Source organism: Capricornis sumatraensis, chromosome 4, assembly GCF_032405125.1.
Source record: "Capricornis sumatraensis isolate serow.1 chromosome 4, serow.2, whole genome shotgun sequence".
Taxonomy (NCBI): domain Eukaryota; kingdom Metazoa; phylum Chordata; class Mammalia; order Artiodactyla; family Bovidae; genus Capricornis; species Capricornis sumatraensis.
In genome coordinates, this window is record NC_091072.1 from 104,126,484 (window position 1) to 104,137,929 (window position 11,446).

Sequence of the window (11,446 nt, forward strand, 5' to 3'; positions counted from 1 at the left end):
AAGGACCTCAGAGGACGTGCTAGTCAGCCAGAGACAACTTGTGCAAGATCCTCTGCCCCTGACTTCTCTGCCTGTTCTATTCATTCACCCACCTCTCTGAGTTTTGTAATAATGTCTGGAGAGAGAGAAACCGAACACCTAGCTCCCCAGGATTAAGGGTGATGTGGACACTAGGCTCTGGTTTTCAGCTTAGTTTATAGGTCCTGCATCTCCACTTTGAGATGGGCACCTTCTCTGACTTGACTTTTGTGGGTGAAGTGCCAAAGATCCAGTGTTACCTTGGCTACCTCTTCCCAGAGAAGAATCTTCCGAAAATGATGTCCTCCTGGACTCGTCAGTGGTCTCTCTTCTCCTTGCACTTAATTCTAGAATGGAAAATAAACAAGTTGGGGTGGGGGAACACTTCTGAGAATGAGAGCTTTGTTTCAGGGTGAAGGCCAAGTAATTGTGAAAATTTCCAGGGACAGAAATGTAAGATGGGCACATGAAAACCAACATATGTATTATGCAGATGGCCAGGGCTGATCTCTGGAGAAGGCAGGATGGATGAGAACTAACCTAGAGGGCCTGAAGAAGTCTCTTTCCCACATCAACCAACTTCTAAAATCCCGGTGTTAACCATTCAACCCTCTAGACGAGACTCAGCACTTTCTGAGCATCCTCAAGTTAGAGGACATGTCTAGGAGCACTGAATCCTAAGCTGTTAAATGCAAATACTTCTCAGTATGTGTTTTCTGTCTTGTCAAACATCATATATTGAGTTTAACCCAATGTCATTACTGTGCTTGACAGTTTATACACACGATCTCATATAAGCACACGCAGCACAGTGAGAGATACAAGGGAGCTAAGCAGGGCAGCCACCCCTGGTGTGCTGCTGCTGCTACTGCTGCTAAGTCACTTCAGTCGTGTCTGACTCTGTGTGACCCCAAGAGTCAGAGTATAGGAGTGGGGTGCCATCACCTTCTCCGCTTGGTGTGCTAATAAAGGCTTAATAACCGGCTCTCAGGGGAAAGATTCTCCCTGATTTGTAATGTGCCGATTTCAGTGGTGTAAGTGCTCTCACCCCTAAGGCTCAGGATGAGCTCTCAGCTGACAAGTCTGCAGATCAAGAGAACCCTCTTTCTGTGTGGCTTTCTCCCCTCCAGTACTCTGCTCGGGGAATTCCAGCCACCATGGCCTCCCTACCCCCAGCTCTGTCTTCTCCATCCACAGAGACCACTGAGGCCCCCGTCTGCCTCACCGAGTCCTGGAAGTGTTCTCCAGGCAGTGCCCTGAGGCCAGCACAGGGCTCAACTCATGTGTTTCCCTTCTCTCGGGGATTACTTTGTTTTGCTCCTTGATGTCTGATGTCTTAAAACTGTTGTTTTTCAGTCAAGAGGATGTGTCTGGTCCTTGTTACCCCAATGTTGCTCGAAGTCTGTCTTCATCTTTGATTTGTGACCCTACATTCATCACTTACATATGAAATTCTTACCTATAATAGGATCTATTCCTGTTCCACTGAGCTTAATGCCAGTACCATATAGTTTTCATTTTTGAGACTGTGATAATATGTTATATAATGTCTTAAAGGATAAGTAACACACCCACCCTCACCTTATTAGTTCAAAAGTATTTGTGTATCTTTCTAGATGAACCTCAGAATCATCCTGCAAAGATCTACCTAACCCAACTCTCTGATTAATTTTTGGTAACATTTTTATTATACTTCCATAAAGCTTATACATGAATTTCAGAAAAATTGGCAACTTTACAAAATCAATCTTACTATCTGATAACATATTTCTCATTTGTCAAATCTCTTGGTCACACATTGAAGGTTATTATTGCTTTCTTGAATTTAACTTCCTTGTATATTTTCTAATTAATAAAGTTAACCTATTTAGCTTAATTGGAGAAGGCAATGGCACCCCACTCCAGTACCCTTGCCCAGAAAATCCCATGGACGCAGGAGCCTCGTAGGCTGCAGTCCATGAGGTCGCTAAGAGTCGGACTCGACTGAGCAACTTCACTTTTACTTTTCACTTTCATGCCTTGGAGAAGGAAATGGCAACCCACTCCAGTGTTCTTCCCTGGAGAATCCCAGGGACAGAGGAGCCTGGTGGGAGGCCGTCTATGGGGTTGCACAGAGTCGGACACGACTGAAGCAACTTAGCAGCAGCAGTAGCAGCATTTAGCTTAATATAGTAGGTTAATAAGGAGAAGGCAGTGGCAACCCACTCCAGTACTCTTGCCTGGAAAATCCCAGGGACGAAGGAGCCTGGTAGGCTGCTGTCTTTGGGGTCGCACAGAGTTGGACACGACTGAAACGACTTAGCAGCAGCAGCAGCAGCAGCAGTAGGTTAATAAAATATAATTGACTTTGTGTCCAATTACTCTACAGAATGTTTTAACAAGTCAAATTTTATTTCAGGTTTTTTACTGGGCAGAGGTTTGTAGGTATGCTATTCTCACTACCTACAAATAAAATATTTTCTGTTTTTCCATGTATATATTTTTACTGCTTCATATTTGAAATTAACCTGAGTTTCCAAATTAATAATTTATAATATCAGAGTTAGTGGGATTGTTCAGGGTCTGCCTAAAATAAAAATTCTAACTATTTAATAACAAACACTGAAACAGAATATTTTAGAATTAGGATATGTACTTAATTGAATATGGGACTTACTTCTTATACTTGGAAGCATAACATTCACATTTTCTTTACTCCTTGACACCTTTTTCATTGCTTGCTGGATTTGCCATTGTTTTGGAGACAGTTTCAGCAGAAAAAGCCCATATTTCATGTACTCTCTAAGGAGGAATTCTGTTTTTGCTATTTCACTACTCAAAAGAAAAATAGATATGGTTAGATATACCCGTGTGAAAGCATGTTCATTTTTAAAATAGGTTTTAAAAAAGTCATTCTCTTGATCATGTATTTGAATAATAATTTGCTTAACAAATATTGTAAATATGGCCATAAAAATAGGGACTTCAATAAGATATAAGATGAGAGGCAAGAAACCTGTAGGAATGTTATTTGAACAAAAATGCCCAAGGCTAGGCAGCTCACCCTCAGAACCAGCACTGAGGCAGAAAGACCATCGAGGGGGCCAGGATCGAGTGTGCCCAGGTGCTCCCTATAAAGGAGCAGCATGTGCCCCAGATTGGAAACCCTGGTGCTTTCCATCATCTCCCATGAACGCAAGGGTTTTCCAGTTGCAGCATCCCATGGACCCCGGGCTCTTGTAAGACTGACGTCCAGGCCAATCTATGGAGGCCGGGAAAAGGCAGCAGGCATTTGCTCACGGCAGTTGTTCCAGGCTCTTCCATGTTTTTTCTGGCCAAGAAGCAAAGTGCTTTGAGCACAATGACGGGAGACAATGCAGTCAGCCAGCGGCAGAGCTCCAACTTCACTGGGGGCTTGTTTTCCCCCAGAGTACAGGCTCCCACATGGAGTACTCCTGGTTGTCCCACCATCAGCTCTGCCTCGCACTGTGAATATCAACTTTCCTCAGATCTAGAGAAAGCAGGTAGAAGACATTTGACTGGCTTTTCTAACTTACCTTGCACTTTTTTCAGCAGCAAAACCATATTGGGTCTTTATATCAGAATGAGAATTTTTAGAACAGATGTAAAACTATGGTTCAAGGTAAGATTCAGAAAAAGCCTGTCTTGCCTGAAGTCAGAGCCTAATGATCTTGACTTACTACATTTGGCTCCTCGTTGGGTGCCCAGTGTTTTCCTCTTTTTAAAAAAAATTCATTGAAGTATAATTGATTTACATGTTGTTAATTTCTACTGTACAGCAAAGTGATTCAGTTATATATACATTCTTTTTCATATTCATTTTCATTATCACAGGACATTGAATATAGTTCCCTGTGCTGTATGAGTGAGTGAAGTTGCTCAGTCGTGTCTGATTCTCTGCGACCCCGTGGACTGTAGCCCACCAGGCTCCTCCATCCATGGGATTCTCCAGGCAAGAATACTGGAGTGGGTTGCCATTTCCTTCTCCAGGGGATCGTCCCAACCCAGGGATCACACCCTGTGTTGTAGAGTAGGAACTTATTATTCATTCTGTATATGAGTTGTATCTGCTAATTCCAAACTCCAGTCCTTCTCCCACACCCTGCCCCTTGGCAACCACAACTTTGTTCTCTATGTCTGTGAGTCTATTTCTATTTCAGAGATAAGGTCATTTGTATCACATTTTAGATTCCACTTATGGGTGATATATGATATTTGTCTTTTTCTGACTGACTTGATGATCTCTAGGTCCATCCATGTTGCTGTAAATGGCATTGTTTCATGCATTTTTATGGCTGAGTAGTATTCCATTGTGTACATATACCACATCTTTGTCCATTCATCTGTCAATGGACACTGAGGTTGTTCCCGTGTCTTGCCTACTGTAAATAGTGCTGCAGTGAACACTGGGGTGCATTTGTCTTTTCAAATTGCAGTTTTCTCTAGGTTTATGCCCAGGAGTAGGATTTCAGGATCGCTGGACAGTTCTGTTTTACTTTTTTGAGGAAACTCCATCCTGTTTCCTACAGTGGCTGCACCAATTTACGTTCCCACTAACTGTGCAGAAGGGTTCCATTTTCTCCACACCCTTTCCACCATATGTTATTTGTAGACTTTTTAATGACAGCCATTCTGACCAGTGTGAGGTAATACTTCGTACTTTTGATTTGCTTTTCTCTAATAATTAATGATGTTGGGCATCTTTTCATGTGCCTGTTGGCCATCTGCATGTCTTCTAAATTTCTATTTAGGTCTTCTGCTCATGTTTGACTGGATTGTTTTTTTGTTATTGAATTGTAGGAGCTATTTGTATATTTTAGGAATTAAGCCCTTGTTGGTTGCATCATTTGGTTCCATTTGTTTATTTTTGCTTTTAGTTCTATTGCCTTGGGAAACTGACCTAAGAAAATATTGGTACATAAAATCCTCGTTTTAATATCAGTGTTAATTTCAACCAAGTGTAAGTACAAATATAAAAAATACTGCCAATTATAATTGTAAGATAATTGTAAAAATATTAAAAAGCATCCTAAATTCAGAGATGTTAAAATGGGGGAGGAGGGAACAGTGCCTTAGAATGAAGAAAAAAGAACATTTAGGAAATAATTTGCTTATGTCTAACATTGGTTTCCTTCTTTCAGCTAATATCTTGTAATGACAAGTTAGAGAAACTTTTCAGCCAGAGGTCACTGTGTCCTGGTCCCCAGGTAGACACAATCCTTGATCAACAAATTACTTATTTTTAAAATGTGTTCATACTTATGAAATCACCAACTGATCAGGATCTTGCCAGGCACCAGCAGGTTTCAGTGGGGGCAGGGACAAATGATGGGTAGAAGACAGGCCCAGCCTCACCTTTTCACCGACTGGATCTCCAAACTCGCCTTTTTGAGTTCCGCCGTCATTTGCAGTTTGTTTATAGTTTCCTGCGCTGCACTGAAAAGGAACAGATTTGTTAGTCTGTTTTGTATTGGTCTGTGTTCTGAGAAACTAAAAAGAAGAAAGAAGAGGATAAAAAGCGATTTGGCCAAAGGGGTGGGGCGGGGGGACGAACATTTTGAGAGCATCTACAGATCTCTGGTCGTTTTCTCGCAGGAACTCTTCAAAGGCTACCGCGTCTTCTTCGAGCTTTTTTTCTGCTTTCATGAGTTTCCTTTCCTTCATTGCTGTGTGTTTTTCAAACCTTTGGATGGTGTTTCTTTTGGTTGACAGAGTGTACTGGGAATATTGAAAACACAAGTGCATCAAGAACATGATTCCACATTTCTAGCACATTTCAAAGGTCTCATAACAAAGGGGGAAAATAACCTGCCTGGTTATTTTTGTATATCTGTGATCATTTGTATTAGAAATGGTAGCGTGTGAACCTTGGGGCTGTGGCCTTCATTTCATGAAGGAATTCTGTTTTCAGGATAGGTAGATGGGAGACAAATGCCTCTCTTTCACTTTTGTGAAGAGGCTTCATATTGTTTCAGAATAGCCCCACAAATAAAAATAGCTATGTGTCTCCTCAGGCTCTAGCCTAAAAAAGGGGGGAGGGGCATGTTCCATATTTCTCCAAAAAGCAGGTCCACTTAGTGTTACCTACAGTGTCCTCTGGTACTTTCTGGCCCTTGGGAAATTGGATTGTCTGCAATCACAAAGGCTCTCCTATAGGAAGTACCATGGGAGAGTCAGGGTCCAGCAATTCCTCCAAGGCAGCCCCAGGGTCAGGGGGAACGCAGAGCTGGGGAAGTGGGGTGGGGGAGTGTTTAACCAGCCTCAAAGCACCCTGTTTAGATCCTCCAACGCAACTTTGATAGCTAGATTCTGTTTTGGTTTTGGTTTTGGTTTTGGTTTTGGTTTTTACTACATAAGAATCTACTTGTATTTTTAATGCCACACATGGACAATAAAGTATAAACAAAGCCATAAACATTATAATATGAATGGATTAGAATGTGGAAATGAGATCACTTTAAATAAACATCAACCAGGACTTCACTGGTAGTGTAGTGGATAAGAATCCACCTGCCAGTGCAGGAGACACGGGTTAGATCCTGGGTCCAAGAAGATCCCACATGCCTCAGACAACAAAGCCTGTGCTCCACAACAAGATAAGCCACCATGGTGAGAAGTCTGTGCACTACAACAAAGACCTAGGGCAGCCAAAATTAAATAATCAATGAATTACTTTTTTTAAAAATACAGTATTTCTAAGTATGAATGGATGTAAAATAAAAGATTAAAGAAAAAAAAACAACCAAAAGTTAGATACTCCACGTGTATAACCCCCAAATATTTATTACTTCATTTGCCAAGTAATAAATACTGTGTGCCAGTTCTGTTTTAATGGTTCTTTTGGAGCAGTGAACAGAATAAAATGGATTGCTTTTGTGAGGTATTCATTTTAGCAGAGGGAGATGTTGATTAAAGGGGAATAAGTGGTCCAGTGGGCAAGGGCAGGAGATTAACACCATGTATAGCCCAGGAAAGACTCCCTGATACAGTGAAAACTTAACAAGAGACTGGAAGGAAGTAGGGAGCAAATCATGTAGATATCTGAAAGAGGAATCTTCCCAGAAGGAAAAGCCTCCTGTGCAAAGTCCTGAGGGAGAACATGACTGGTGTGTCCTGGGAACAGCAAGGAGGCCAGCGTGGCTGAAGCAGAGTGTGCAACGCACAGGGTGGTAGGAAGGAGGTCAGAGAGTGAGCAGAGCTGGGGGCCAGAAAAATCAGCTCTTCAGCAGAGGAGGGGTGGGGGACAGACTGACTCCAGGGAGCAAAAGTGGAAGCAGGAGACTAGTGCTCAGAAGTTATAATAATCGTGCAAGACTTACTGGTGACATGAGCTACAGTGGCAGCAGAGGAGGTCTTGAAAGGTCGTGTGATTACAGATATATTTGGGAAATATATATATCCCAAAGGGTATTTGGATGTGGGTTGTAAGAAGGAAGAGTTGAGGATAACCCCAATATTTTGGGTCAAAGTAACTGGAAAAATGGAATTGCTGTTGCCAGAGATAGGAAACAGTGCCTGAGATTCAGATTTGCAGACACAGGGGAAAGGATAACAAGGGAAGTTTTGGAAATATGAAGTCTGACATCCCTATGGAGCATCTTAAGTAGGCATGTTAAGAACTATGGTTATAGTTGTTGAGTCTGAGTTATACTGGTGAGTCTGGAGTTCAGGAAGGAAAATCAGAAGTAAATTTGGAAGCTCTTAATAGGATGGTAGGATTTAAAGCCTCCAGCCTCGAGGAGGGTAGATAGAGTGTAGGGTGAAGTGTGAGCCCTGGTGTATTCTAGCATTTTAAGATCAGGGCACAGAGGAACAAGAAAACTGAAGGAGTGAGCTGTCAGTACTGTGGAAGAACCAGGATATAGAGGGTCCTGGAAACTAGCTGAAGAAAAGTGTTTCAGGTGAGGATGGTCACCTGGGCCAACAGATGCTAGAAGTAAGTAAAAGGAAGATTGAAATGACTGAATTGGGCAATGGAAGTGGTGTTGGAATGAGGAGAACAAAAGCCTGATTGAAGTGGGTCTGAAAGAGGCTGGGTCTTTAGGGTAGGAGGGGCAATGGAGCTGGGGCCTGTCGTGGGAAAGGAAAACGTCCAGGTGAAAATGTGGCAGTGCCATTCAGGAAGTCTTCAATTCGGCTAACAGGAATAGAAATTATTTTAACTACCTCGAGCATAAACCTGTCTCTCTGGTCACTAATAAATTCATGGATGGTCTTTTTTGTGTCTGCACCTTTAAAGAAAATTGAAATACACTTAGGTTTGGTTCATTATCCCTCAGAGATGTTATATAAAATAAAAGCTATGTAATTAAATTATTGCATACAATATGTATCTCAGTTTTAAAAATACTATACTTTTAGAAAAACTTTTTTCCTAGCCACTGAAAAGTTACTTTAACAATATTATAATAACTATCATTTATTTTATGTCCATATTCCAGGAACTTCACTAGACACTTTACATCCATAATTTAACTTAATTCTGTTAATACCTCCAATAAGGTTCTTGTTACTATCCCCATCCTGTAAGGTCCTGAAGCTCAGAGATGTCACAAAGCTTGTCCAAGATCACACAGCTAACAAGTGGCAGAAGGTATAGTCACTGGTATATCACTATATTACCAGCATTCACCTCTTTTTCATACAGTTACCTGACATTAACAGTAAATATTCAAAATGATATTCTTAAACAAACAGTAATTTAGACTTACCTTCTGTTAATCTGAGAATAAGAGTGGGATCTAGCCCCAGTCGTTCAACTGAGGCACCACCTGTGTCGGTGAAGATTGCTGTTTGGCCCAGATGTGAACGATTCTTCATTCGTGATGAAAAAGTAGACTTTTGGTAGACTTTCATGTTACGGTTCAGAAACTTTTCCTGCCCAAGTGAAAAAGTTTAACAGAATTTCTAATGTACCAAAATAATGTTGTCTTAAAATAGTGATCGTATATACACATCATTTCCAACAAGTCCTTTTCTCAGTACTAATTCGTTAAACAAGCAACTTCAAGTTCTCATGTCTGAAAGGTTTTGCCTGGTTTTCAATCCCTTCTCGTAGGAAGCTGAGCACAAAGAAAGAACATTCAAACTTGATTAAACATGAACTTCTCAAACAGGAGATTAGAAAGTGATCTGGTTTTAATTTCAGTTTCATCTAGCTCAGAATGCAAGTCACTTGGAGATTCCACTAATTGAGAAGGCTTGGTTCTGTGGAATTGAAAATTCGAGAACAAATAGACCTCCCAAGTAGACATTCAAAAAAAAAAAAAAAATCACGCAGTGATGTGGGGTCTGAGTATACAAGCAGGAAAATTAACTGCAAGGCATAGTTGGGAAGTTGGCCATAGTTTCATACCAGCTCATTCTGAAATGACACCTCTTCCTCCACTTTTATTCCATCTTCCTCCCCAGTACACACACATGCATTCTCTTATTTGCATCTGCCTGGCAAATTCTGACTTGTTTTTAATGATTCAGTTCTTGTTATCTCCTCAGTAGGCTCTGCACACATACCCCATCATGGCTCCCACCACCCTCTCTTTCCTTTTTTCACTGACAAACACAAGTGTCTCTTTCTCTATGCATGCTTCTGGGCATTTCAACTCTAAGATGCCATTTGTAAGATGCACTATCATTTTATGCAGTGCCAGTGCTGTATGGCATCCCATCTATGTAGCTGAGTCCCAATTTCAGAAATGTGAAAATGTGAGAAAATGTGGGCATCAGAATCGACAGATAGGGTATACTGTACCTGTCGTACCAGATTGTAGTGCTGTGCCTATATTCTCCAGTAGGCGGTGATCGCTAGCTGGCTAGTAGGCGGCTTGATGCTGTCCTAATACAGTGATTACACCATCTCCTAGCATAGTGGGAGACAGGCAGTCTGACATCTGACTCTATGTCTCAACCCAGCAAAGTTCATAAAAGTGATGGCTAAGAGGGTATGATTCTAACATTGACTGTGATTGTGGTTTATCTTACCCTTTTCTTTGCTGCCATTTCATTTTCTTTGAAAAGAAAGAGATCTTTAAAAAAGATCTTATATGGCCTGTCCTTTCTGATTGTCTCATCTTTTTCTTTCTCTGTTGAAAAAAAAAAAAAAAGAAACAGAAAACTTCTGTCAATCCTCCTGTTGACCAGAACAGCAAGGCTCCCACCACCCAGGGGAGAGTAAGTGAGGGCACCTGGGTCTCTGAGGAGGAGGATCCATGAAGCCTTGCCCCCAACAAGGTGGGGATGTAGGGCCTAGAGCATGGGGGCGGGAGCCGCAGTTCCTCTGTTTCCCAGGGGAAAAGGAAGGAGCCACTGCCCTAAGCAGTACAAGGTAGCTGAGCACACAACTGTGGACTGATGAGGCTGGCAGCAGTTTAATTAGTCACACACGCCCCAGTGTAGGAGGGCGCCATGGGCCATGCAGGGCCATACCGCATCTCATGTGCACTCAGGACCAGAGTGGACCAGGAGCTGCAGGAGGCAAGCTTTGTCATAACAAGAGGGTTGAATGACCTCTGGCTTCTACAGGAGGATGTGACTGACTTGTTTGAATAGTTTCATAGGCTGGCAGGAAAATGAAACCTATTATGTTGAAGAGCAATGGAGCATACATAGCTGGTCCTGCTGATAGAGGAATTAGCTTCATGGGAAACACTTCCCACTTGGTGGATGTCATATCTGCCAAGAATGGGAGGACTGACAGTTAAGCCTTTAGAGCCCTCTGAGGCTCAAAGATGTCAAAGCAGAACATGAAATTTTAGGTCTTGTAATAAATGAGCAGAGACAGTTGAGGGTAGGTCCAGGCAGCTGGGCTTGGAGATGGAGTGTGGATGAGAGTAGGTAACAGGCTTGATGGCTGCCCCAGGTGAGGGAAGACAAGGTATGAGGCACAAAGTATTGTCAGAATCCTAACTTTGGTGGGTTCTGGTGGGTTCAGAGGGTCATATAGTGTTATTAATATGTAATTTTATTAATTTATAAGAAGGTCATGGGCTCAGGAAACTGGTCCCAAAGATGATGTTCATTGCTCTGTGAGTGAGAAAATCCTTTCACTGACCCAAGAGTTGTGTATCCAAGCAACTGTGGCAAGCACACTTACCAGTTTGTAAATAGGGGAACATCTTAGATCCCTCATAGTTCTCGGCAAAGTAATACAAAGCTTTTAGGAAAGGAAGGACACATACTATTCTATTATTCTGCATCTTGGTTTTATCAGTTGGCAATATACTTAGGAGTTCTTTCTATATCAGCACATATATATTTAGCTCATTTTTTTTTAAAAAGCTATCTAGTAGCCAATTCTTTGGATGTATTATACTTAATATAACAAATCCCATATCAATGGACATGGTGGTTGATCCCAGTCTTTTGCTATTATAAATAATGCTGCACTGAATATTCTTATATGCATATCTTTAATCACTTGTTCAAATAT

At 41.6% G+C, this 11,446-nt stretch overlaps 1 protein-coding gene across 1 annotated transcript in view; it reads right to left on the reverse strand.

Annotated features, from left to right (window-relative positions):
- CCDC38 (coiled-coil domain containing 38) overlaps positions 1 to 11,213 on the reverse strand; it is a 29,539-nt gene extending 18,326 nt beyond the window's left edge. Inside the window, exons 1-8 of the mRNA XM_068971473.1 lie at positions 11,111 to 11,213; positions 10,000 to 10,100; positions 8,730 to 8,895; positions 8,185 to 8,249; positions 5,573 to 5,736; positions 5,374 to 5,454; positions 2,675 to 2,829; positions 279 to 365 (exon numbers count right to left, since the gene is read on the reverse strand). Of these exons, the coding sequence (XP_068827574.1) occupies positions 279 to 365; positions 2,675 to 2,829; positions 5,374 to 5,454; positions 5,573 to 5,736; positions 8,185 to 8,249; positions 8,730 to 8,895; positions 10,000 to 10,100; positions 11,111 to 11,213 (922 nt within the window). The remainder of the gene's footprint in view (positions 1 to 278; positions 366 to 2,674; positions 2,830 to 5,373; positions 5,455 to 5,572; positions 5,737 to 8,184; positions 8,250 to 8,729; positions 8,896 to 9,999; positions 10,101 to 11,110) is intronic.
- Between the last annotated feature and the right edge of the window lie 233 nt (positions 11,214 to 11,446).